Raw genomic sequence first — 26123 nt, 5'->3', positions numbered from 1 at the left:
GTGGTTTGGCCACAGCCTAAGGAAGGGCCATGAGGGACGCCTTCAATCTAGTACCTCTAAGCGTCTGGTTAAGCATAAGCCCCCATGGGGCTGGAGCCTGATGGGGCAGAGTGGCCGAGCCTGACCCCGTGTGACCCAGGGTAGCTATGACTGGACATCTTGCTTCTGTGGGAAGAAGCGCAGCAGGTGTTGCAAGTGGCACAGGGGCAGCTTGGGCCACCGGGCCCCAGCATCCTGCTGTTCACTGCCCCCACCCCCCCCTGCCCTCTGTAGGGTGAAGGGTTAGCTCTGCTCCAAAGAAGGTTTGGTCCTTGCCCAGCTGCTAGGAAGTGCCCTGTAAACCCCTGGAATGTCCTGCCTAAGTGTCTCTGTTTACCTGGGGATCTTGGGCCAGGTGGCACATTCTCTGCTAACAATGTGATTCCTAGTGGGGGCCTTAGGCCGTCACCTAGACTTCTGGAGGGGCTGGAGACTAAGTCAGCCACGCAGGCAATCAGCTCTGCCACTGCGACCAACCTCCCACAGAACACCCGGTTGGCAACCCTCCGTGCACGCAGCCTCTCCCAGCAGTGACAAGTGACAAGAGCCATCCGCACAACTCCACAGGGAGAGAACCGGCAGCTTGTGCCAGGTCTCTCCTGAATGCTGCCCTGCGTGCCTCCTCCCTCTGCTGACCCTGGTCTGTGTCCTTTCACTGTAATAAACTGCAACTGTGAATATAGTGGCTTTGCTGAGTTCCGTGGGTCCTAGCAAGTCACTGAACCTGAGCATGGGCTCGGGGACCCCTGAACCATTCTCCCGATGTCTCCTGCACAGGTTTGTCTCCAATGACTGAACTTCGGCTTTGCCCAAACAGAGCCAGCTCTTTGGTCATCCCCTTCAGCAGAAGGTGCTTTACTTCAATAAGCCCAGTTCAGAGGTGGGAAGGGTCAAAGGTCTCCTCCAACCAAACAGCCCCATCAGGCCACTGTGCCGTGACCATTCATCCTCCAAATTCCCTTCTCCTTCCTAATCTGTGTTGTCCCTGTCACACCACCACAGCCAGCCAACCTCCGACATGCTGTCCTACCCTCAAGGACCCAGAGGATTGGGTCTCCGTCTCTACCTCTCTCGGGGTTCTCAACATCAGAATCATCTGGATGCTTCCATATGCTCTGATGTCCAGGCTCCACCATGACCAATGACAAATCTTGGGGGTGGAACCTGGGCACCAGCATTTTGTGAAGCCCTCACCCCTCCACCCCCCACCGTGCCGACTTGACTCCATTGTGCAGTGCGGCCAAGGCTGAGAACCACCGGTGTCTCCTGCCTTCACCCTCGGGGTGATAATTTACGTGGGGGGGGGGGGCAGTCAGAACCCTGCCTCAGTGCCCCGAGCCTTCAAGGCTGCCATCGCCCTGGGACCCTGCTACAGCTACACTGCAAGACTTCCAACCACTCAGTGGGCTGACTTCCCAATCTCAACTCAATTGAGGACAGATACTCCCTGTTCCAATTTGTTAGCCCTCAGACTGATGTGGAAACGACCCGCCCTGCTTGCCGACCGTGAGTTGGGGCACATACACACTGAAAATCTAGGGAGAGATGTATTAGAATCTTGAAGAGATCCAGAGTTAGATATGTGTGGGTGCGGAGGAGTCGGAGCCACAAACCTGACTGCATATCCACACGTGTGGTGCTCATTATCACTACTTGTGAGAACACAAAGGTCTTCTAGCGTGAACAGTAAAAATAAAACAGGACAAAGTGGGGAGGAAAAAAAAGAAAATGCTCCAGACAAGTGGCAAAGGAATTTCAACTTACTCTGCAAACATACTGGCTTCGTGCTCCAGGAGAGAAGGTCTGTGAACGGACAATCGTGCTACTCCGGACGAAAGGTGACCCGCGGGCCCTGCGGCTGGGCCTCTCCTTCGGAAGACTCGCTACTTCTTCTGGAAAGACATCTTCAGTGTTGGTTTCTTTATCAACCTAGAGAGTAGTTCATTATTACCATGGTTTGTTCTAGAATATGAGCAATAAGCTTCACATGAGCCATCCTAACCTTCTTCTCCCTTGGAGTTCTAGCTGGGATTTCACCCTTATGCCCAAAACAAGTTTTGATACTCCTCCTCCCAACACACACGCATCTCCTCCTATAAGAATCTCTTACTTCCCAGTTGTTCGTGCTAAAACAAAACAAAACAAAACAAAACAAAACCTTCACGTCACCCTGGATTCTACTCTCTTTCATAGATACCATATCCAGTTCGAGATCAAATCCTACTGGTTCCGGGTTTATGAAGAAGCATGTTTTGACCACTTGTCACCAACCTTCCATTTGGGTGACCATCATCTCATGCCCAATTGGTACAGTAGGCTTCTGACCGGTCTCCCCAATTCCACACCTCCTTCCCCCCTTTAATCTCTCAACTCAGCAACCAGGGAGATCCTGGTAAAGCTGAAGTTAGACCGAGCAATCCCATTCCTAGACATTCACTCCAGAACAATGAAAACAGGTATTCAAACAAATACTTCCACGTAAACATTCACAACATATTATTCACGTAGCCCAAATGGTAAAAGCAGCCCAAATGTCCATGCATGGACAGACAGACGGATGGATGGATGGATACAAAGGGCGGCAGGCCAATCAAGGGAATACTACTCAGCTGTGAAACAGAGTGAAGTTTCCAGAACGGGCAACCCCCTAGGCAGAAAGCAGATGGCTAGTTGCCAGGGGCTGGGGGAGCGGAGTTGGGGAGTGACAGTCTCAATAAGTACAAGGCTTTATTTGGGAGGCGATGGAGATGTTTTGGAACTAGATAGAGTGGTGGTTGCCCACTTTGTGAATATGCTAAATGCCTCTGAACTGTTCACTCTGCATATTTCATGTCAAAAAATTTTTTGAGAAAAAGAAAAATCATGGGGCACTTGGGTGACTCAGTCGGTTAAGAGTCCAACCCTTGACTTCAGCTCAGGTCATGATCTCAGGGTTGTGAGATCAAACCCTGTGTCAGACTCTGCACTCAGCACGGAATCTGCTTGGGATTCTCTTCCCCCCTCCCCGCCCCACCAACACTTGCATGCTAAGGGAGGGAGGGAGGAATCAATGAAAACTTTAAGTCAGATCATGTCAACCAGACCTCAAAACCACCCACCACTTTCTCAATCCTCTCAGAGAAAAGGGAGAGTCTGGAGTGAGCCCTATATGATCTGGTCCTTTCTCTTCCCTCTGTCCTTGGCTCTGACGAACCCCTTGCCCTATGCTGGTCCCACTGCTGTTCTCTCATCAGCCCCCACAACCCCACCCGGGGGCCTGCACTTGCAGCTCCCTGTACCAGAATGTTCTTCCCCAGCCCCACACATGGCTCCTGACACTCCTGCCTTAAGGCCTCTGCTCAAAAACTGCCTTCTCGGTGAGGCTTCCATGACCTTTTGTTCTTTTTTGTTGTTAAAAAAAAAAAAAAACTTACATTAACCATTTTTTCAGTGTAGAGTTCAGTAGTGTTAAATATATTCACGTTGTTGTGAAACAGAGCTCTAGAACTTTTATCATCTTCCCAAAGTGACTCTGTCCACATTACACAACTCCCCATCCTCCCGCCCCCTAGCCCCTGGCGACCACCTCTGTACTTCCTGTCCATATGAATTTGGATACTCTAGCGACCTTCTGTACGTGGAATCATCCAGTATTCGCCCTTCTGTGGCTGGCTGATTTTACTTAGCACAATGTCTTTAAGGTTTGTCTATGCTGTAGTATATAAGGCAATTTCCTTTTTTAAGGCTCAGTGATATTCCATTGTATGGATAGACCGCAGTTTCCTTATCCATTCATCTGACGATGGAACACTTGGGTTGCTTCTACCTCTAGGTGATCATGAATAGTGCTGCTGTGAACATGGGTGTGCAAATCTCTCTTGGAGACCCTGATGTCAATTCTCTTGGACCTAGATCCAGAAGTGGGACTGCTGGATCATATGGCAGTTCTATCTTTAAGTGTTTGAGGAACCTCCTTACTGTTATCCATGGAGGTTGCATCAGTTTACAATCCCGATCTTTCTAAAATATAAGGGCAAATCTATCTCTCTAGATGTAAACCCCGTCTAAAATAATAAATCTTTCTAAAAACGCAAACCCCACTTCCCTACCACCTGATCCTCCAGCAGCCCCTCTTCTCAGGCACTCCTGAACTTTCCTGAGTGACGCTGTGACCTGCCTCCCCCTAGACGGCCAGATTTCCCATTCGCTTTCATCACTGTTGCATCTGCAATGCCTAGCACCCCTCCACCCCCCCTCACCCCCGCCCATGCAGAGAGAGAATGCAAACATGGCCAAGAATGAACAGCTGGCATGTGGGTAATTGTTCTATTAGTCTAGCAACTTGTCTGTAGATTAGAAGTGTTTTGAAATTAAAATCAGGGGGTGGGGATGACGACCACACATCAATCCAGCCTCCCACAGTTCCCTCCCCCATTTGAGCCCACGCTTTTAAAGGTCTTAAAATGCTGCCAACAGCATGACCGGCGGCCTGGTCCACAGAACAGCTCCCCTAGAGGGGCTGCATGTGTGCAGCGTGGGCAGCTGATGCCACCTGTCTCAGGACCCGTGCTGTGGGGGGACAGCAGGGGCCATGGTGAGTGCACCTTTCAAAGAGTTGAGCAGTTTTGGGACAAAAGGTTCCATAGAGCATTGATTCAGTGTCTCCAGACCTCACGGGCTTCCTTAGGCATGTGTCATGGCAAAAGTAACTGATTTCCTCACCGAGGGTACGGCCATGAGCACAGCTAAGATCAGGTGAATGGAAGGGAGCAAAGGGGCACTTCGTAGTACTCACCGTCACAAAGGGAGAAAAGAGATTACAAGTGTCCGGGTGATGACAAGTGAACCACCCTGAGCTGTATGGGGCCCTACAGACGGGAGTGGGTCATCACCGCATGACACGGAGGATACATCTACACCTTCAAGCTGCAGCTATCCTTTCTGTTCCGTTGAGAGTTGACAGACATTTCTATGGCACCTGCTGTGCCCATTTTTTTTTTTAAAGGAATTTTTTTTTAATTTTATTTATTTATGATAGTCATACAGAGAGAAAGAGAGAGAGGCAGAGACACAGGCAGAGGGAGAAGCAGGCTCCATGCACCGGGAGCCTGATGTGGGATTCGATCCCGGGTCTCCAGGATCGCGCCCTGGGCCAAAGGCAGGCGCCAAACCGCTGCGCCACCCAGGGATCCCTGCTGTGCCCATTTTAAGTGGTTTCTTCACTTCTTTCCCTGGGCTCTCCATGAAATACTGCCGAGGCGATGGCCCCCGGCCCCACAGCACCGTCTGTCATGCACCGCACCTTGCCCACGGCCACGGTCACGGGGAGTGTCTGCACTAAGCCACACTGTCCTACTCCTGCACTTGAGCCTGTCAGTTTCAGTTTTTTCTCATCCGTGTCCCCACCAATCCCCGTGTGGTTCGCATAGGGAATATGGGCACACACGCCCCCCTCCAGGGCAGTGCCCAGTGTTGTGCGGCAAAACGTTGGGGGCCCCGTAAGTCCCCTGACCGTTCCACTTACCTTAAGAGGTGGAGACTGAAGTTTCTCGAGGCTGTAAGGATCTGCCTGGCCAGCAAACGCATGTCCATGGAGGGGGTCAACGCCGACGCAGCAGGGCTCTGGGTGTGGGGGGCTGGTCTGGGCGCAGCTGCTGCAGCCACTATCAACCGAGTCGGCTTGCCAACTCCTACGGGCAGACATTGCCGAAGCCCACGACATGTGTGTCAAGGTGGTCTTCTGGCCCTTCACCTCTTCTTCCCCAACATTTCCTCCTCAGCTTCCCCTGCCCACCCTGTCTTCTGTTCCTTATCAGGAATTCTTAAGTGAATCTTACTAGTGTGGAGTGGAACAGGTGCTAACAGCTCTCCAGGATTTCATTTCTGTTTTTCCTTTTGTGGACGGTTCCTTTCACTCCTCATCCTGTACATGAATGTTCTGTGTAACCCCCGCTGACTTTGGTAAAAACCCCTTGCCAGAACTCTGGTGTCACGATAATAAAACACACTCTCCGTGAGCATCCTGCCTTCTGGGTGGCCCCGAGCGTGCCCAGCATGTTCCACAAAGGTGCGGGCGAGAAAAGCCACTTGCACCGAAGTCCTCCGCCAGGACTCCAGCTGCCCAGCACTGGGCTGCGACGGCCCCAGAAAGTGCGCTCTGTGTCCCCGATGTGCAGAAGGGCCTCGCCCTACCTCTCAGACACGGCCTCAGCCAGCTCCTCCTTCCGCTCCATCTCCAGGATCTCGTCCTCTGTGTACTCCAGCTTCACTCGCTCCTCGGCCAGCTCGCGCTCTACGGCCTGCAGCTGGGCTGTGGTTCTGGCCAGCAGCGCCGTCACCGCATCCTGCGGGGGGACAGGGGTGCTCCTGAGCTGGGTCTGGCCACCCACCGCTGCTCTCCAGTGGCAAGAAGCACACACTGCGTGCCAGCAGGATGTAGCCTGGCCACTTCGTGCAGCTCCAGGGGCTCAAATTTTAAAACCATCAATGTGTCACTGCCAATCACTAGCTCGTCTGCATTAAAACCATTGTTGTGATGCCCACATACCTCAAAACCTCCCACTTCCATGCCTCCCCTTGAAACTGCCTCTTGGGCACCGCTGCACCCAACACCAAGTGTGCAGAGGCGCTCGGGACAGCTGAAGCCCCAGTGCCACCCAGGCATCGGTGGCAGGAGGGCAGTGGCGCTGTGCACGTACCGTCTTCCCGGCGGCGGCCTGTGCAGGGTCCCCGGCGGCACCCCCCGCCCGCTCACTCTCCCTCGCTCTGGGTGGCCCGCAGCTGCCGAACACCTGCACCGTGTACCAACGCAGCTGCATTTCGCTGGACCCGTCATAGTCGGCCAAGTTGATCTGAGCAATGCCCTGCACAAGTGTTAAAAAAAAAAAAAAAGCAGAACAGGCACTGAATGATTCCACCTTAACGACCAACAGGAACTTTGTTGAACACCAGGTCGCCCTCCAATCTTAACCAGACAGGGAGAATGTGCCACTGCTATTCAAAGGACCACAGTAAAGTGAAAGTGGTAGCAGAGGATCTTACTGAGGGAAGCTCTGCGACTGCTGGTTCAGCCCAGCAGGAAAGTGCCAGGAGGGGCACAGGGGCAGAGATGGACAACCTGTGGGAGGGGGGCAGGCTCGGGTCTGCCAAGTGACAAACTGCAGATTCGCTCTGAGATTTCTAGGGTTTGCTGAACTCCACAATCGAATTCTGCTGCCGAGGGGGGAGACCAAGGGACAAAACTCCAAATGTGCAAAAAGACCATTCTGGCTGCCAAGTCATGGCCCCAGACAGTGCATGGGTGGGCGCACTGAACACAAGCTGCTCATGCTCTTAGTTCTAGAGGTACCAGATAAAATACAGAGCAGCCAGTGAATGGAAGTATAAGTATGTCCCAAATATTGCATGGAACATATATTATTATTTATTAATACTTATATTTAAAAAGAATCCATAGATTTTTTTTGAAATTCGCATTTAATTGACCACCTTACATTTTTATTTGCCCAATTTCTCAATCCTACTTAGTTCCCTCACCTGAAAACAGGGGAGATATAGAAGTCTTACAAGTATTAGTCGAGATAATATATTTAAAGTATAACACGCCTGGCAAGACAAATCCCCTTCTGTATTCCCTGCTACAGGGATCACCTAACATGATGACAATTTCTAAGCAGCCTATCATAGGAAAAAGGAAGGGGGGGGGAGAAGGGAGAAGAGGGAGGGAGGAGGGGAAAGAAGGAAGGGAGGGAGAGAGAGAAGAGAGGCAGAAAGACAAGGCAAAAACAAAGAATGAAAGAAGGACAAAAGATGGAGTGACAAGAATGAAAAACAAAGAAAGACCAGAAGGGGTGGGAGAGACAAAGACTGAGGGGAACACAAAGAAAGGAAGGAGGGACAGGAAATGGGGGGGTAGGTGGGGGACATACCAGCAGTTCTTCTTGCAGCTGCTGATTCACGGAACATACATATAACTGAAGCGACTTCAACGTCAACATGCTCGAATGCACAGGGATTCGGAACATTTCATTAAACACCAGGGGAGCCTGGAATTCCAGAGCCTTAGAGCAGTAAGTGTTCGGTGTGCCAGAGTCGATGGGCGGCAAATAAACGCGGATGTGACTGGAACCAGAAAGAAGGGGGAAAAGACAGAGAGGTGACACGATGACACACACGAACCACACACACACATACACACACGTGGGTTTCCCTGTTCGGACGTCCGCGGGCAGAATTTTAAAGTCTTTTGTTCCAAAGAAAGGTCCTTTTCTCAACTAAGAGGAAGCCCAAACAATTTACATGCCCCTGGAGACTGGGGGGTGGGAGCACTCACAGAGAGAGGCTTAAAAGTCAGTCGTTAGGACTTCAGAAGGACTCAAACAGAGGGCCCAGAGGGCCCGCTTCCAGCAGCCTGGGGGAGCCACCTGCACTGACCTCCCCACGGCCCCTTGGCTCCCTCTTCAAGCTCCCCCTGCCTCACCTCCAAGACCGTGCGCGCCAGCCTGGGGTGCCTGCCCCATCCACCCTCGGCCCCCCGCGACCAACGAGAAGCTCAAACAGGGGTGAACGCTGCAAAATACACCATCGCGGGGAGCAAAGTCCCCGGCGGAGCCCTCAGCCACTCACGAGCGGTTGCTCCCAGGGCTTTAGAAGCCGAGTTGGCCAAGACTCGCGAAGGGGAGCAGCTGGGCCTTGAAGGGCCCGTCGCCGCGCCCGCCCGCTCAGCAGGACCCCCCCGGGCAGCTGTCCGGGCTGCGGGGCTCGCAGGGGTCGCGCCTCCCAGGGCACCGACACGTGCTCCTCCTTCGCTCCGACCACGGCCCGGTCCCACCAGGAGCTCTTCCCTCCGGTGCGCGGGAGCAGAGCCGGCGCCGCGGCCCGGGGTCCAAGCCGAGCGCTGCTGCTTAGCGTCGCTGCGGCACCTACGCAGCCCGGGTGTGTGAACTTCGTCTGCCTCAAATAATAACTGCTCTCTCTTAAAACGTGTAATAATCCTTTCTATTTCAGACATTCCCTGGTATTTCATTACGAATAAACTTTGGAAGTCGGGTTCCAAAACCATCTTTTCTGTCCCCGAGCTGCCGGGCAGGCGGCCCAGGAGCCGCCGTCGTGGGCTGGGGTGCCCCCCGGGGCCCCGAAGGGAAACGCTGCCGGCAAGCGAGCTTACACTTTGCAGTCTTCCTTCAGGACCAGCCCCGCAAAGTTCTTCAGCTGGAGCACGTTCACGAGAAGACATTCGCTGGCACTGTCGAGCCTAGAGGAGGAGGAGGAGGCGGTCCACACGCTGCACGTGCCCCACGGTGGAAGGCTCCTCGCCGCCGACCCCCCAGTGGTGGCCCTCCACTGGGGGTGCCCGTGCACCCTCCCCCCGGACACGCGCACGTCTGGAGGCACTTCTGCTGTCGGGACTGGGCGCAGGCGGGAGGCCAGGTGTTACTGGCGCCTACTGAGCGGCCGCCAGGGATGCTGCTCGACATCCTCCAGCGCATAGGTCAGCCCCCAAAGCGAAGAAGGAGCCAGTCCCAGATGGCAATGGTGCCACCTCGACTGGAGTGATAAATGAGCAAAACAAAGTTGTGGGGACACAAGCATCCTGCCGTGCCAGTCTGGACACTACTGGTTACTGCTTTTCACCGAAACTGTGATCAGAACCCAAAAAGCTTTGTGTGGCAGCCCACCTGGTTCCTCACTCTGGGCAGGAGGGGACTGGCCTCCTGCTCTGTGCAGTGGCGGACACAGGCGACTCCAGGTGGAATGTGTGGTAACTGCCCAGGGCTTTCCGTGCCCCCCACCTCCATGACGTCACAGCTCCTAGGGAGCTGTGATGCTCAGTGTTGGAGGACAGCAGTGGAGCTGCTCATCCTCATCTCTCCTTCCTGCCACCTGTGTCCCCTCACAGGAGACCCTGAAGTGGTCCGGGGGTGTCCAGGCCCAGAGCAGCACCCAGACCACAGGGGTCCCTGCATCTCTCCCGGCCTGGAAGTGTGAGTCACTGGGTAGGCCCAATCTAGAGGTCATCTCTAGTAACAACAGGGTAGGGCTCTCTTATACTCACAAAAATCCAACGTGGATCTGGGGCCCTTCATTACCACACATGTCTCCATGTGTAGACTCTTCAGTATCTTCACTCCTGAACAAACCAGAAAGCCACTGGGGTTATTCCACAGGGAACCAGTCACTGCAGCTTTAGCAGAAGCTCTCTCGTGTTAGGGGCGCTTCTTACCGAGAAGGGCTTTTCTTAAGTTGCGACACAAATAAATCGTTTATGTGACTAAAAGGACAAAGCAGGCCTGTCATAGCTCAGTGGGCACCTGCCTACAAAGTGCTCTTGTTTTTGAGAAAATAACTTGGGATACTTTTCGAAATCACATGTGCTATTCAGGGCAAAGTTCCAAACTAACTTTTAAACCATCTGTGCTAAGTGAAATGTCTGACAGACACCTGGAAAGAAACAATGACATCAAACATATCAAATCAAGATAAAGTCCAGAATCCCAAAAGCGTTTTATTGTTACAAACAGATTCCTCTAGCTTAGGAAAGAAGAGAAGGAGGGAGAACCTCATTTCTAATGAATGCCCTTTCTAAAAAGGCAGGTTTCTCTTGTACACTGGCTCTCCTTCCCCAGCTCTTATGGGCTTAGGCCTTCAACTGCCCAGGGCCTGCCTGGAGGAAGTCATCCTCGAACCACAGGAGGAGGGCCAACCTCCAGACGTCACACAGAAGCCAGAGGACTTTTCTTCGTGGGTTGCTGAGGTCTGACCTACCAGAGTTGAGAGAAGCCGGGAAAAGATTCTAGCCTTGGTGACACACACAAACCTTCAAGATGCAGAAGTCCCAGGATGCATACTTTTTGTGCTTAACAGTAACACTGTGGGAAGTGGGCTTAGGGGTAAGATCTAACCTTTTGGTTGGAGGCTCAAATACCCCGCTATCGCTCGCGAGCGAATAATCCGACAGGCATGCAGACACTCGCCGGGCTCTCCTCTCCAACCTCTTGGCGCTGTCTTCTCGAAGGGTCACTGCTACAAACAAGAGATACACCTGGGGTCAGGAGGTGACAACACGGGAGGCCGGGGACCATGATGCTAAGAAATGAACACTCTAAGTTAGGCCACATACAAGTTACTAAGTGTTCCAGGGACATGCCATTATATATGCATACATCATATATGCATGCATATGTTTGAATATGTTGCACTCAAAATCTTTTTGAATATTGAAAAACTGACGAAATAGACTTCTGGCTACTTCTTTAAAAGCTCTTTGAACAGTCACAAATCTCTCTTCACCTCCTTAATGAGCACACAGAACAGAATATGAAGGGGGGATGCCCGTTTGTATCACACTTTGAAAGACACCATCACACAGGAAAGACGGGGAAGAGATGTTACCCCGAATGTGGACAGTGCCTGTTACCTAAATGTATGCGAGTGGGGCATGGGGCATTTTTCATTTCCTTCTCTATGCTGCTTGGTATTTCCTGTATTTCATACACTAAACATATACTATATATTTTATCAGAAAAAAAAAATTTTTTTAAATTATCCAAATAAACCCTAACAAGACACAGTGACTTTCAAGTCAGAGGACCCAGCTGACCCCAGACTCAGCCTTTGGAAACGCTCCTCTCCTATGATGGTGGTATTCTCCGCAGCAGCCCTGGGGCCAGACTGGCTTCCAAAATTGCTTTCCAGGGGTTAGCAAGCTACTGTTACTAGGCAGCTTATTTTTGCCTTGTATCCCTTCTGATCAAGAGCCGAAAATAAGCATCAACATTCTTCCTTTCAGCATTTCATCAACTGTCTCTGCTCTTCCCCGCACAAGTTCCTTCCCACAAAGCCAATAAATGCAGGCATACAATCTTCCCGTGCTAAGCGTGAAGGTGCACACAGGCGTCTCAACACTTTCCAGAGTGGCAGGCTTGGTTAGAATACAGAAATTTAACACGGAGCCCCAAACTGAGCCTCACTCTGACATCGCCATGCCTCCCGTTAACAGTGCAGGTCCCTCTGGCCACTTTGCACTTCTCTTTAGCCATCTAAGTTCTGAACGTGAAAACCTGGGCATCTCTGCATCCCTATGTTGAGGGAAATATCCAGTCCACTGATGACCAGCTCGCTCAACTAAACCATTATTCACACACAACAGTTTAATCCGAACACACTAAACAGCATACAGGGCTGTGGTCTTCGGTCTTAACCACCTCAAATGTAGACAAAAGCTGTCCTTTCAAAGGTCTGCAATGCCAAGCCTGGGCAGCTACAGGCTCCTCCCTGAGGGTCAGGTAACAAAGCTGGCTCCAGTCTAGGGTGGCCGGAGGCAGGGACTCTCAAAGCCCAGCTCTTCTTGTCACTCCTGCCACAAGGGAGGCCCCAACCTCCCCCCCCCCCCCAGCTGGGGACTGCAGGTGGAACCGTTAGTTGCGTGGATCTCTAGCAAACAAAGCTGCTCCCCATCTCTGGCCCTGGCCCTGCTGCTCAGCACAGCTCCTGGGCACAGCCTTGCATTCCCTCAAGGAAATAACACCAAGCGGTGACCCTAAGCACTTCTGGTTCACCCGATAGTACAACCCGCACAGAATGTCTCTCTCATTGCAATGGCAGTCCACGAGGAGAAAAAGGAAATGAAGGAATGAATCCTCACTGCTCCCAGGCTTAGTCCCCGCACTCATGGAGCAACTGGAAGCAGTTGTTGGAAGGGAGTATGATGAGCAGTCGTCCTGAGTGAAGAAAAGCACACAGCAGATCCCACGCTACATCCCCCCGCCGTCTGCTCTCGGGCTTCGAGGCGAGACGGAGCACAGGGACCAATGCCAGTGAAGGCAGGAATAAACAATCTTCCAAACCTGCGTTTTAAAAATCTCTGGTCTTTCCATCACGACAGACAGATACACACACACTGAGACCTAAGGAAATCAACACTGCTTGACGGAAAAAAATATAATGAAAGTCACATTTGGGGCAAAGCTGCCAGCTGGCATACACTAAAATAATGAAAGCCACTGAAGTCTGGGAAAAAATACAGAGGAATAAGTACTGCAAGCTTTCAGAAAAGTTCTTATACAACTTTAGTAGCCAGAATAAATATTAATATTGAATTAATAATAATAGTAACTAGTGAGCTACGTTAAAGTACAACTATGCGGTCTGCCCTTCTCGGCCACACCCCCCCATCCTAAACACACTGATTCATTGCACAAAGACGTGCCTGCTGCCTGACCAACGAGGTGAAGGATTCCAAGGTCACTTACAGTGAACGTTTCTGTCGAGCCGCATGAGAAAAGAGATAAAAGAAAAGCACAAAGTGAAAAAACTGCAGAATTTAAGCCAACAATTTTAAACAGAGTATGAGTATAATAAAAATATCAGTAAACAGATGAACAAAATCAAGGTTTTCCCAGATTTAAATTAGTGAGTACTGATGGGAAATGAAAATAGGAAAGGATTTCAAAATCATGACACATTTGACTTTTTTTTTTTAAGATTTTATTTTTAAGTAACCTCTATACCCAGTGTGGGGCTCGAATTCACAGCCCCGAGATCAAGAGTCGCACGCTCCACCGACTGAGCCAACCAGGCATCCTGACACATTTGATTTTTAAAATCCCAGAAAGAGGGACCTGGGTGGTTCGGCGGTTGACTGCCTTCCGCTCAGGGCGTGATCCCGGGTCCCACGTCAGGCTCCCTGCAGGGAGCCTGCTTCTCCCTCTGTCTGTGTCTCTGCCTCTCTGTGTCTCTACTAAGTAAATAAAATCTTCAAAAAATAAATAAATAAAATCCCAGAAAGATAAAAGTATAGTAAAAATATTCAAAATGTTCAAGGTTAGAGTGTATTTTCCCACTCCCCCCTCCCACTGTCTGCGTCCTCAGATTGATTTAACACACAATGGAAGGAATTATTCCTAGAGCTGGCTTTGTAGGTTTGGGCAATCTTGAATCTTATCTTAGTAAAATGTCATCTTTCTTTTTTTAAAATTTTATTTATTTATTCATGATAGACACAGAGAGAGAGAGACAGGCAGAGGGAGAAGCAGGTCCCACACCGGGAGCCCAACGCGGGACTCGATCCCGGGACTCCAAGATCATGCCCTGGGCCAAAGGCAGGCACTAAACCGCTGAGCCACCCAGAGATCCCAAATGTCATCTTTCTAAAACTCTCCAGAGGTCATACATGAACTGTCCTCTTCCTCAGGAAACTAGAAAGTCAGAGGGAACTACGTGACAGCAGGCATCATAAGCGGGGGGTGGAGTAACATAAGGACTAGAAGGATCTGTGCCAGCTTTGTGAAGCTATGAGGACACTAGGCTCAAGCGTTCCCCCAAACATCGAGAGGCAAGAAGTCACCCTGTGCCCATGCCTGAGGCTGGTTTCCCAACCCAGCGCTCTGCGAGCACCCTCCACGACCAACGCATTCACCGAGCTAATTACTTCGAGTTGAAAAAGACGGGCACCGAGGGGGGCACTTGACGGTGAGCACTGGGTGTCACACTATATGTTGGCAAATCAAACTCCAATAAAAACATATATATATATAAAAGAAAAAAAAGAAAAGACCCGAGCCACCAGGCAACGTCACACAAGAATTTACCACGAGGTGGCAGTATCTGAACCCAGCATAAAGCAAATACCTCCCCGCGGAAGGAGTCTGAACCATTATCCGGTCAGCCAGAGTGGGAAGAAAAAAGAAATCAGGATCAGAAATCGAGTCAGCCCTTCTCCCTCCCACCCTGCCTTTCCCCAGGCCCCCGAGCCCTGTGTGGACTTTCGGCCTCAGGGCACTGATACTCTTGGGTCTCACCCTTTGAAGACAGGCTGGCAGGGAGGCAAGGCAGTGACCGCGATCAGCTTAAGCAACAACGGATGTGTAATTTGGGCCCGATTTTGTATTTTCTTTTTTGAATGAAAGGAGTACACAGGGGGCACTGAACCTGTGATCATGAAGAATGAAGTGAACGAAGGGCACCTGCACAGGTGAATTACAGAAGCAGCAGAGGTGGGAACATGAAAGGTGCGTTCACAAACACACAGGAGACACCCAAATAACAGATGCCAAAAAGCCACGGGACTGCCTCAGGGCCTCCCAGATTTCTGGTTCAGCGTGTAGGTGCTAACGGGACTAAGATTCTCTTATACAGACGACAAGCAGTGTGGTTATATACAGAAAAGTCGGGGTAACAGAACGGGGGTGAATGGAAGAGCCATCAAGAGCGCCTTGCTCACGGGCAGGGAAGCCAAGACTCAGCCAAGTCCCAGGCGGTGCTCATGCCCACACAGCTAGCCAGTCAGCAGAGTCTGGGCCTCTAAGCTGCGAGGCTGACGCCGTTTCCACCACACCACCCTGGCTGTGTCCTCATGTTTTCTCTCTGGCCCCTGCTGCTGAAGGAGTCCCCGGCACATGAGCAGAGCTTCTCAGCCTCAGCACTACTGCCATTTTGGCTGGGTCAGCCCTCCTGGGGCTGCAGGATGTGGAGCAGCATCCTGGTGCCCCCACTCCCACCCCCCACCCACACCAGAGGCCAGGGGCCCCTCCCTACCGCGGCCTTCAGTTGTGACAACCAGCCACTGACAAGCACCTACCAGGGTTCAAAAGCTCCCCTGGTTGAGATCCACTAAGCTATACAAATACCTGGTGTTTGCCTACACAGAATGGCTAAAACCTTTCTGCTGTAAATAACAGCTCAGGAACTCCAGGAATGAGACCTTGCTCTCAATCCTCTCTGGAACCTAAGGAAGTTAAAAGTTGCCACAATTTGGCTCAAGAAAGCACGTAAGGTCAAGGTACCAGGAGAGTCAGGGCCCGGGCCCCGCCTTGCGCATAAGCCATCAGCTGGAATATTCTTTAGGACAAGAGTTCCGTTTTCCATATAGGCTACAACCAGACAGGGCCTGGCACCAAGGAGAAGCTGAATTAACACTGACCAGATGGACAAAGTTCACGTTGCTCGATTTGGGGACCACCAGAGAAATCGCTTCAGTAGAAATGACGGATGCTTACCGGCACGTCTTTTGAAATTACACCAATTATTTTCATTCCCATGTTTGATAAACTACAACTTTGACAACTGTAAGGACACAGGATGAAGAGATGAAGTCACAGGGACAGAGGAAGTAGAGATTTCCAGCGGCAGACACAGTCCACCTGCTGCTGTTGGGTGGCCCCCACCCTGGAAGGTTCTGGGAGCAGCTGCTGCCCAGGGGAGAGTGCGGTTCTCACCATCGTTTTCATCAATTAGGCATGTTCGGATAATAGGCCGAACACCTGGGAAAAGACAACTGTGCCATTTCCGTGACCTCTCCGGGCCCAGCGTGCAAGCCCCACGAGGAAAGCACGCAGCACACAGGCGGGCATGCTTCCCCACCCTGCCAACAGTCTGAAACCTAATGCTCGCTAGGGAACTGAAGAGCCAGCGGACTTCAGTGCAACGGCCCACGGTCTCTTCCCCGAATCTAAGAGCCTCCTCTTCCCTGGATGGAGGAAACCCCAGGACTTCTCGATACTTACTTGCAGCCGTGGGAGCAGTGGTCACTTGAGGTCCCCGCTCGCGAGGTCCTTCCCCATCCCCGGGGAACCCATGTGGCTGAAGGGACACCGTGCCTGGCAAGTCTTCATCCCCCAAAGCAGAGGCCTGAGCCCGCAGTCTGTCAAGGGTACCCAGGCCGGGCACCTCGAAAGTGTCCCCCAGTTGGGTCAAGGGCGAGTCGCGGGAGGCCGGAAGGAAAGGCGTGTCCAAGGGGGAGCTCGGGGGGGACAGCGAGGACAGGGAGGAGCGCGAGGACAGAGATGCCAAGGACTGCGGTGTGTCCAGGGAGCGCCTCTGCTTGTAGAAGCCTGAAGGCACCGGGGGATCCAAGAAGGGGGCATCACGCCCCAGGGAGTCGAAGGGGATGAGATCGAAGCGCAGCAGCTGGCCACACTCGGCGTCAGGCTTGTCGTACTGTGGGAGGCCGTAGATGTCGGTGAAGCTGACTGAGCTCAAGGACCCGCGGCTGGAGGCCAGCGAGCCCCGGCTGGAGGCCAGGGACCCGCGACTGCTCCCCGAAGACACGGTCAGGGTGCTGGCAGACAGGCTGAAACGAGACATACCCCACACTCTTCGAGGTGTGGCCTGAAGGCCCATGCTGGAGCCCCACTGTCCCCCACTGCCAAGCTGAGCACCTGGTCTGTTCCAGAGGGAACGACATCCAGCCCCATCCTGCCACCAACCAGAGCACGTCCTTAACCACTCACGAGCACTTCTAAGGCACCATCACTAATATTTCCTTCGTTTCCCTCTGAGTGTCAGTAGAGAGTGGTAGGTAACATCAGGGAAACGTGCCTAACATCAAGTTCCAGCTCAAACGCGGACCAGCGAGTCCACTGGGTCAAGTGATTTGTCCTCAGGACCGCCCCCCCCACTTTGTCACTGGGGGCTGGGAGACCATCATTTCTACCTCGAGGCATTTGTAGTAGGAATGACAAAGAAATAATACATAGAAAGCCCTTCATATTACGCTTCACCATACAGTAAGTACTGGAAAACAAAAGCTATTATTGAGCATGCCAACCTTCCTTTAAAAATGTTCCTATCATTTTTTTAAAAACAACAAAATAGAACCATCCATGTGCATGCGGAGATGGATACACACACTTTGGAAGCTGCTAATTCAATCACAGAATTATTGGCCGAACTTGACTTCAGAATCGTTATTCTGCAGCCAAACCTGGTTCTCCTCACATTCCCCGGATCCCACATGAGCAGCTCCTCTTAAAAATACAGCGTAGCCCCTTGCCACTGTGTGTGCCAGTGCTTCGGGCTCTAAGTGCCGGGAGGAGGGAAACAAGCTAAAGGGGATGATGAAGTTCATGGACACGTCATTATAACGTGGTAATTCGGTAGTTTCCTCTTCTAAAGCCACCTACCTTCCGAGGGGCGCCCGGATGGCTCAGCGGCTTAAGCGTCTGACTCCTGATTTCGGCTCAGGTCCTGATCTCAGGGTGGTGAGATCGCGGAGCCTGCTTGAGATCCTCTCTCTCCCTCTGCCCCTCCTCCCCTCAAAATCAGAATCAAAGTTACCTACCTTTTTAACTGGGACTGGAGATAGGACGCGAGGCGGGTGGCTTCTTCCAGCTGCATAAGGAGGCAATTTCTTTTTTCCTGAAGCAGAATCCTGTAGGTAAGAAAACAGGCCATTGGTGGATTTCAAAAATAGTGAGTTTACGATCTTCCCAATCAGAAATTCAACTGTAAATTCCCCCAAATGATTTAGGTTTCAACGACTAAGTTCTTTTTTTTTTTTTTTTTTAAACGACTAAATTCTAATAACCACATCTGGGTCACAGACACCAGGATAAGAGAGGCTGTTTCATCTTGCTTGAAACTGTGCCCCCAGCACCCTGTACAGTGCCTGAGCCACTGCAGGAGCTCCACAGATGGGGGGATGTGAACGGATGGGGTGGGGGGAAGGACAGGTGTGTGAACAGACAGAAGGGATGAGAGGCTACACTAAAAGATGGGCTCAGACACAGAGCAACACAGCAATCTACTGGAATTTCTTAGAACAAATCAGTCCCTCACTTAAGCCCTGCTCTGGGCAAAAATGCATGCAATTCTAAAATCCATAGAATTAAGATTAGATACAAATAAAACAGCAACTGTCACAGGGTTGAAGGTAATTTTTTTTCTTCTTTCCACTTTCTTCTTTCTTATTTCTGAAATGAACTTTCTCCACTGCACTAAGTCCACTGCCTAGAACAGAGCCGACGCTATATGTGCTCAACAGTTACTGAATGAATATGCTTGCCTCACAACAAAACAGTCCTTATTTATAAATCAAACGATGGCATTTACTGTGTGACTGCGTGGGCACCCTTAAGACAGGTGCTCTGTCCTTTGACAGGGAAAAGGGTTTATGCTGTCCCAACCCCCAGTGACACTCACTACCCCAGCGCAGACTTCCTACCTCACAACGAGGGCCCCTGAGCCGAGACAGGCAGACTGGCCAAGCGGCTGGCACATCTCAGTCCTAAGACACCGACCTTCCTCACTTTGTCCTGGCTCCACACCGGGTCTAAGGCACCCCAGCCTGCCCAGGGAAAGCCTCCTGCCTCAGGGGCCCGTGCTGGTTAGCGGCAGATCCGGAGGACACACGTGGGCCAAATCGGTCCCAGGGGAGGGCTCTACAACACAGGACTCAGCTCCTGGGCTGGTCCCACAAGAGACTCCCTCAACTGCATGAGCCTGGCGGGCTCAGTTCCTAAACCTGGGCATCAAGGGTAACATCAGCTCCGTGGGGGTCCATAGATTAGTATTCTGGGACCCCAGCACACATGTGGGCCAGCATTTCCATGTGGCGAGGGCAAAAACAGTCAAGGGTGCATGAGTGTGGGGTCCTGAGAAGCAGGTGGCATTCATGGGACAGACTCCACCCCCCTTAAGAGAGAACCAACCCAACGAACTCCCAGCCCCTCCTACCCAGCACAGGTAGGAGGTTTTTTTTTTTTTTTCTTTTTAGAATTTTATTTATTTAGAGAGAGAGCACAAGCACAGGCCTGGGGCTGGGGATAGAGGGAGAGAATCTCACTGTCCACTGAGCGCAGAGCCCAACACTGGGCCCGATCTCACGGCCCTGAGGTCAGGACCTGAGCAGAAATCAAGAGCCAGACACTGACTGCGCCACCCAGACGCCCCTCTTCAGATCGTAAAGACACTGCGCCGTCCTGTCCACGTTGAATTACTGCTGGAGGGAAATGTGCTGGAGTGCACACGCTGGGCAAGCACGACCGCTGTCACCTGGGGCCCCAGGGGCACACATTCCACCACCACCCCCAGCTCGGGCTGAGCAGGGCGGCCTAGGAGAGGCTCTGGAGGGGCCGAATACCACAACAGAATACCAGGGCACAGAAGCACAGATGAAAACTTCAGTTCACAGCCCCTTTCAGACTCAAAACTCCCTGTTTGAGTGAAGTGACAGGGCACATGATCATCTTAAGCAAACTAAAATTCACTCCACCTATTCTGATGAGCTGGGCTCTGCAAATACCACTTCCCGCCAATACAGACATCAGCCACTAATGTCCCCACACAGACCTCTATTAACAATGAATATCAAGCATCGATAGCCCCCATCACATACTGAGAACAAACAGGTGATTAGATAACAGGTATCAGGGCATCTGTATGGATGAAATAATTCAGGTGACCATTAAACTGTATGTACAGAATGCTCATACAGATGCAGCGTGTGGTCCTTTAACACACTGGATTTTGGGCAGCCCGGGTGGCTCAGCGGTTTAGCGCCGCCTTTAGCCCAGGGAGTGATCCTGGAGACCCGGGATCAAGTCCCGCGTCGGGCTCCCTGCGTTGACCCTGCTTCTCCCTCTGCCTGTGTCTCTGACTCTCTCTCTCTCTCTCTCTCTCTCTCTGTCTCATGAATAAATAAATAAAATCTTTAAAAAAAAAAAAAAACCACACTGGATTTCAAGGTCCAGTAGATTATCAAATGCTGGGGAGTAGGGTGCTTTCCAAAGCTCAGCTGATACCCACAGATAAACTTCTGGCAGCTGTGAAATGTGCAAAGCCGGCCCAGCCTGCAACACAGCCCCTGATCATGCGTGGCGAGTGGGAGCCGGGAACCGGGCAGACACCGGGCCGAGCACGAGGGCTCGGGATGCTAGGCCAGCTTCACACCCTCGGCGCCAGCAAAGCGCCCAGCACAGACTGAGGAGAGGCACATCTGAGACCAGCCACATGCCAGGCTGCCGGCTTCCTGCTGCAACAGAGCGCGTAGATTTTCCTGGTGGAAACCTAAGTCGCAAGCCACGGGGCTCCGTCTCCGTGCCAGCGCCTGCCTCCCACCCTCCTGCTGCCAAACCCCATCTGTCCAGGCCGCTGGCGGGCAGACAAGGGGAAAGCACTCCGGTAGTGGGAAGGGGCGGGGGCTGAGCCGGGGGCTCCCATCTTCCCGCCCTCCATCCCCTCCTGCTTCTGAACATGAGCCCAGGACCGAGCTGGCACCGCCCGCAGAAGAGAGGGCGCACGCTCCCTGCACCTCCTGCCTTCCCGCTACTTGGCAAGAAAACAGCAGGCAGTAGATCCCCGAGTACCAACACTCAGGACTGATCCTGCCCAGTGCAAGTTCTCCGATTTGGCTTTTCCACCTGGTTCTTCACTCAGAGCTGAGGCCTGCATGCTCCCAAAACCGCGGGAGCCAGCGCACCTTTCCGTGGCGCCCTGCACAGATGTGGCCCGGGCCCGCTGGATCTCCTCCTCCAGGCGCCTCCTCTCCTCCTCCAGCCGGGCCACGTCTTCCACCGGCCTTCTCTGCTGAATGATGAGCTGTAGCTCTTGGAGCAGGGCTTCCTTCTCCTTGATGAGCTGCAGCCGGTCCCTGTCGGCCTCGGCCAGACCCGGCCAGGACTCGTTATCAAGCTGGGCCAGCTGCTGCTGGATAGTCGAGACTCTGCAAGAGATGGGCCCAGAAAAGTCCGTGAGGTCAAAATATCACCTTGACACCTTCTCAACACCATCACACTGAGTCTAGAAACTCACTCTGCTAAGTAAATACTGACATTATTGCACCAAGTGACCCTTAAATGACAAAAACAAAGCATTGGGAAATTGCGGGTAATAAAGAGAGTGTGGAGGTCCTCTGCATAACCTCCCTGGCCTAGGAGATTAGGGAGGGCAGGAAGCATGGCATCCTCGTGTCAAAGCACTGATGAAAAGGCTGGCATCCTCCCACAGCCGTGCACTGTGCTGTCTCAGACCCAAGCCCTGCTGCATGGCACCGCCCCAGGGCAGGCGGAACCAGCTCCTCTTCCTGCGGCTCCCATCGTCAGTAGCTTAACACGGTGCTGGATGTGCAAGAGACGCTTCTGGCTTCCCGCCTGCACTGCCGCGCCTCGCGCCCACACCACCCAGACACGACGGGAGAGACACCCCCCTAAGTCCGGCGCTCCCGTCTTCCAGCTCGGTAGGCCCTCTCCAGCACCAGGGACCTTGAGCATGGGGACATTCGGAACACCTCGCAGAGAGCACATGCTCAGCAAGAGCCGAACGCATGAACTGGGAGCAAACACAGCAGCAAATACACGAAAGCATGAGAGTCGGCTCTGCTAAGCGTGCCCGCGGCGTGAGCTCAGCAGGGGCGTGCAAACCAGCCAGCCTCGCTAAATGTATCGGCACAACCATCCTCCAGGTGTCAAATACGGGCTCTGGGGTCGCTTTCCACGTGCCTAGGTCTCCGCATGCTTGCTTGGTGCACACACTGCATCGCTTTGCGTCCTGAGCTATTGCGGAACACAGGTGAAGTAAGATGGAAGTGGCTCGTGTTTTCAGAGCACCCTTTCACAGGTGGAGGAGAAGGATTTCCGCCCAAGTTTAAGCAAGGCTAAATACGAGGGCTATCTGTTTTCAGACAGACAAGGGATGCTGGACTCGCCCTGACCCCGGTGCTGTGGACGGCAGATGTTGGCATACATGCCCAAAAAATAAAATCCAGAGACTTCTCTGAGGTCACAGAGAGTTGTGAAGACAGCGAAGGGGCAAGGGCACATAGCCCTGTATCCACTAAGGCAGCGACTCTCCAAGTGCGGTCCCTGAGCGGCAGCCTTGGCATTAGTGGGAGCTTCGTGACAAATGGAAACCTCAGGTGCCACCCGAAGGCTGTTGCATGTGACACTCTGGGGATGGGGGTGGGCAATCCGGGCTTTAACAAGTACTCCAGGTACTTCTGATGCTTACTTAAGTCTGAAAACCCTCTGCTTTCAGGCAGCTCAGCCTGGTCTGGAGCATCCTTATTGGCCATGGAGCTCTTAGGGGCTTGCATTAGGTTCCACTGTAATGATCCTCACTAAAATAGGAATGGCAGGAGGGCTCCTGACACTACCCTGTCCCCTGCCCAGGGCACACAAACTAATCAAAGCTGGCATCCCACCTGCTAGGTCCAGACCTCAGAATCCTTCTTTGTGCTTCCTTGCAGATACTGCCCATCAACTGCTGTCAGTCTCATGTTAAAGCCCGTTGGCCAGCCCTGCACCAGCTCAGGCTCCTCTTGAGCTAGACATGAGCCTGGGGACTACCCAGCCTGGCTAGAGGGCTGGGTAAGACACCTTCAGATACCAAACCAATAAAACAACAACAAAAACAATAACAAACACACACACACAAAAAGAGTAGGGGTGCCTGGTGGCTCAGTCAGTTAAACATCTGCCTTTGGCTCAGGTCATGATCTCAGGGGTCCTGGGATGGAGCCCCACATCACATCTGGCTCCCTGCTCAGCAGGGAGTCTGCTTCTCTCTCTCCCTCTGCCCCTCCTCCCTTCCCTGTGCTCGCTCTCTCTCTCTCAAAAAAAAAAAAATCTTTTTTTAAAAAGAGTATACAAGTTATAGTTTAAACATGCACATTTTACTCAAGTCCAATTCCCTAAGAAGGTAAAGAAAATAGCTGAACGTCAGTAGCTTTATTAGGCAAGTTCTTTCCCAACTTAAAACTAATTTCCTGAAAATGTGTTGGAAAATGGTGCCAAATCATGTCACTGAAAAATACTACTGGCAGAGGCAGCTGACCAGGGTTAGGAATCCAACCAGGCTCAAGCATCCATCTATGTCTAATTAGTGTAATGAAAATTTATGGCAGTCATATAACTGAAGCCCAAGGAAAATATACTCCAAGTCGTCCCATAAATAAGTTTGTGCCAAATCAGACATTATACCCAATGAAATTTCTGGAACATTCTACTGGAGATCAAGACAAGCCAAAAGTAAGGAATAAATATGAAAGAGATGAACAAACCTAAGCAAATCCATTGTGTCCTCATAATTTTTCATTTAATTTATCTGATCAACCCTCAGGAAAGTCTCTCTGAACCCAGCTAAAGTTAGCCATATGGAACATCTGGGCGGCTAGGTTGGTTAAGCATCTGCCTTCGGCTCAGGTCATGATCTTGGGGTTCTGGGATTGAGCCCTGCATCAGGCTCCCTGCTCAGTGGGGAGTCTGCTTCTCCCTCTGCCCCTTCCTCCACTCATGCTTTCTTTCACATGCTCTCTTTCTCAAAATAAATAAAATCTTTATACAAAAAAATAAAGTTAGCCGTTATTACTTGGTAACATATACTAATTCTCACATATATATACTACAAGCACACACATTTGAAAAAGCACCCCCGGGGATCCCTGTGTGGCTCAGCGGTTTAGTGCCAGCCTTTGGCCCAGGGCACGATCCTGGAGTCGCAGGATCGAGTCCCACGTCGGGCTCCCGGCATGGAGCCTGCTTCTCCCTCCTCCTGTGTCTCTGCCTCTCTCTCTCTCTCTCTCTCTCTCTCTATCATAAATAAATAAATAAATCTTTAAAAAAATGAAAAAGCACTCCCTTTGAGTTTTCTGAGGTGTACATGGAAGGTGATCCAGATTCCATGTGCACTGACCAGGTGTGTCAGCTGCTGCTCTACAAGCATTCAAGTTGCTGAGGGAGGCAGGAGCTCCAACCCTAAATAATCCTACTCTATCCGGGCAAATCTCAAGTAATATCCACTATCAGAAAAAAGAATGAGGGAAGGAAAGAATTAAAGGCAGGAAGAGAGGCAAGGGGCAAACTTCTTCAAAAGGTCTGTCTAGCAAAGGTACAAGAGAAATAGTACCGGGGCCAAAGTGAAGCACAGTACTGTGACTTTGTACAGCTTACAAGGGAAACATGCACAGACATAGGGCAAGGGACAACCTCTGTAGCAGAAACAAAATCTGGATGAAGTTGACGTCATGCGACCCATCTGGAAAAGTTGTTTGAGCTGCGCTAAACACGAGGGGAGCATGTCAACGCTTAAGACAAGTGCTTTTTAAAATAATTAAATTGCACAATGATGCAAATGATTGCATGGTCATCTCCGAGCTAGCTATGAATCAAGAAGAATACCAATATATATTGCCAAGTGCCATTTTTTCCCCTATATCCAAACTCCAGACGCAGACATCTGGGGCCTGCTCTCAGCCAGGTTGAGAGTGTGGCACATATGTCTCGCCTGTCTGCACTGGAAGCCAAAAGCCCTCGAAGGATTCCTTCGATGATTTCTTGTGCACTCACCAAGGGACAGACAAGACGGCTTTACCTCTGACGCAGTATGCCTCGTCTACTGTGCTGCTGGCCTAGAAACAAGCCATCTGCGAGGAGTATGCTTCGTGCATTAGGTTTACTGAAGGGAACAGACTTGGCACCTAAGGCTAAGCACAGACATAGAGGTACAGCGCCCCTTCTTCTACATCTACACCACACGGCTGAGCCGAAGGCCGGAGCCCCACTCTGGCAAGTACTATTATTCTAATTCTGTACAATATGAGAAAAACAATCTCTAGAAAGCCTCCCCCGCCCCACTGCCCACTGAAACATCATTTGGGTGAAATTAAATACATGAAAGCAAAGCAAGGTCATGATTAAAGTTTGCAAAAAAGAAACTTTCCCAAGGTCATTTTTAACGAAAACTGAGAGCAACTTAAAATTGGTGAGGGCTTTTTTTTTTTCCTATTAGTCAACTTTAATCTGTATTGATATTAATTTTTGATAGGTAATACATTTTATGGCCGATATATAATCTCTCACAAATGCCTTTAAAAGCTTTAAAATATATGTCCCTGTGCTCAGGATAGAGAAGAAATGAGAGCAAACCCTCATTCAAGCATTCAGGTTTCATATTTATTATGTGATCTCCAAATTCTGTTCCTTGAACAGGTCTAATGCAGACAGAAATAAAATATGAATTATTTTTCCCTATTTTTCCCCAAACACGTTTTCTATTATAAACCAGGCACCATTAAACCATGAATGGAAACCTGCATTTATGCTGCAAAAGCTTCTGAGCCCCTCACAATTCACATGGAAATCCTAAATGTGATTTGCATTTTTATTTTTAGAAATGTACTTTTAATATAACATTTTGAGGTATATTTTATATATCCAACATAATCCTTAATTATTGGAATTTATACCTAAATTCTGCAGCCTACTATATTTTTGCAAGTTCCTAAAATACGGTTGCTTTCTGAAAGAGAAACGAAACTCCAGGCAAGCCATGGTCCCATCTGGTTATGGGACATGACGGACCCCAATGCCACATTCCAGGGCATGGAGTCAGCT

General features: G+C 51.2%; 1 protein-coding gene across 1 annotated transcript in view; it reads right to left on the bottom strand.

Moving 5' to 3' along the window:
• The window catches only part of WWC3 (WWC family member 3), a 118364-nt gene that overhangs the window by 5635 nt on the left and 86606 nt on the right, over positions 1-26123 (bottom strand). The window contains exons 9-19 of the mRNA XM_041741010.1: positions 21215-21457; positions 18077-18166; positions 16521-17086; positions 10920-11040; positions 10073-10147; positions 9185-9271; positions 7947-8139; positions 6717-6881; positions 6211-6362; positions 5543-5708; positions 1804-1968 (exon numbers count right to left, since the gene is read on the bottom strand). Of these exons, the coding sequence (XP_041596944.1) occupies positions 1804-1968; positions 5543-5708; positions 6211-6362; positions 6717-6881; positions 7947-8139; positions 9185-9271; positions 10073-10147; positions 10920-11040; positions 16521-17086; positions 18077-18166; positions 21215-21457 (2023 nt within the window). The remainder of the gene's footprint in view (positions 1-1803; positions 1969-5542; positions 5709-6210; positions 6363-6716; positions 6882-7946; positions 8140-9184; positions 9272-10072; positions 10148-10919; positions 11041-16520; positions 17087-18076; positions 18167-21214; positions 21458-26123) is intronic.

The sequence above is a fragment of the Vulpes lagopus genome, chromosome X (genome assembly GCF_018345385.1).
Source record: "Vulpes lagopus strain Blue_001 chromosome X, ASM1834538v1, whole genome shotgun sequence".
Taxonomy (NCBI): Eukaryota; Metazoa; Chordata; class Mammalia; order Carnivora; family Canidae; genus Vulpes; species Vulpes lagopus.
Note: the sequence above shows the minus strand (reverse complement) of the source record. Positions and strands in the feature narration are given on the sequence as shown.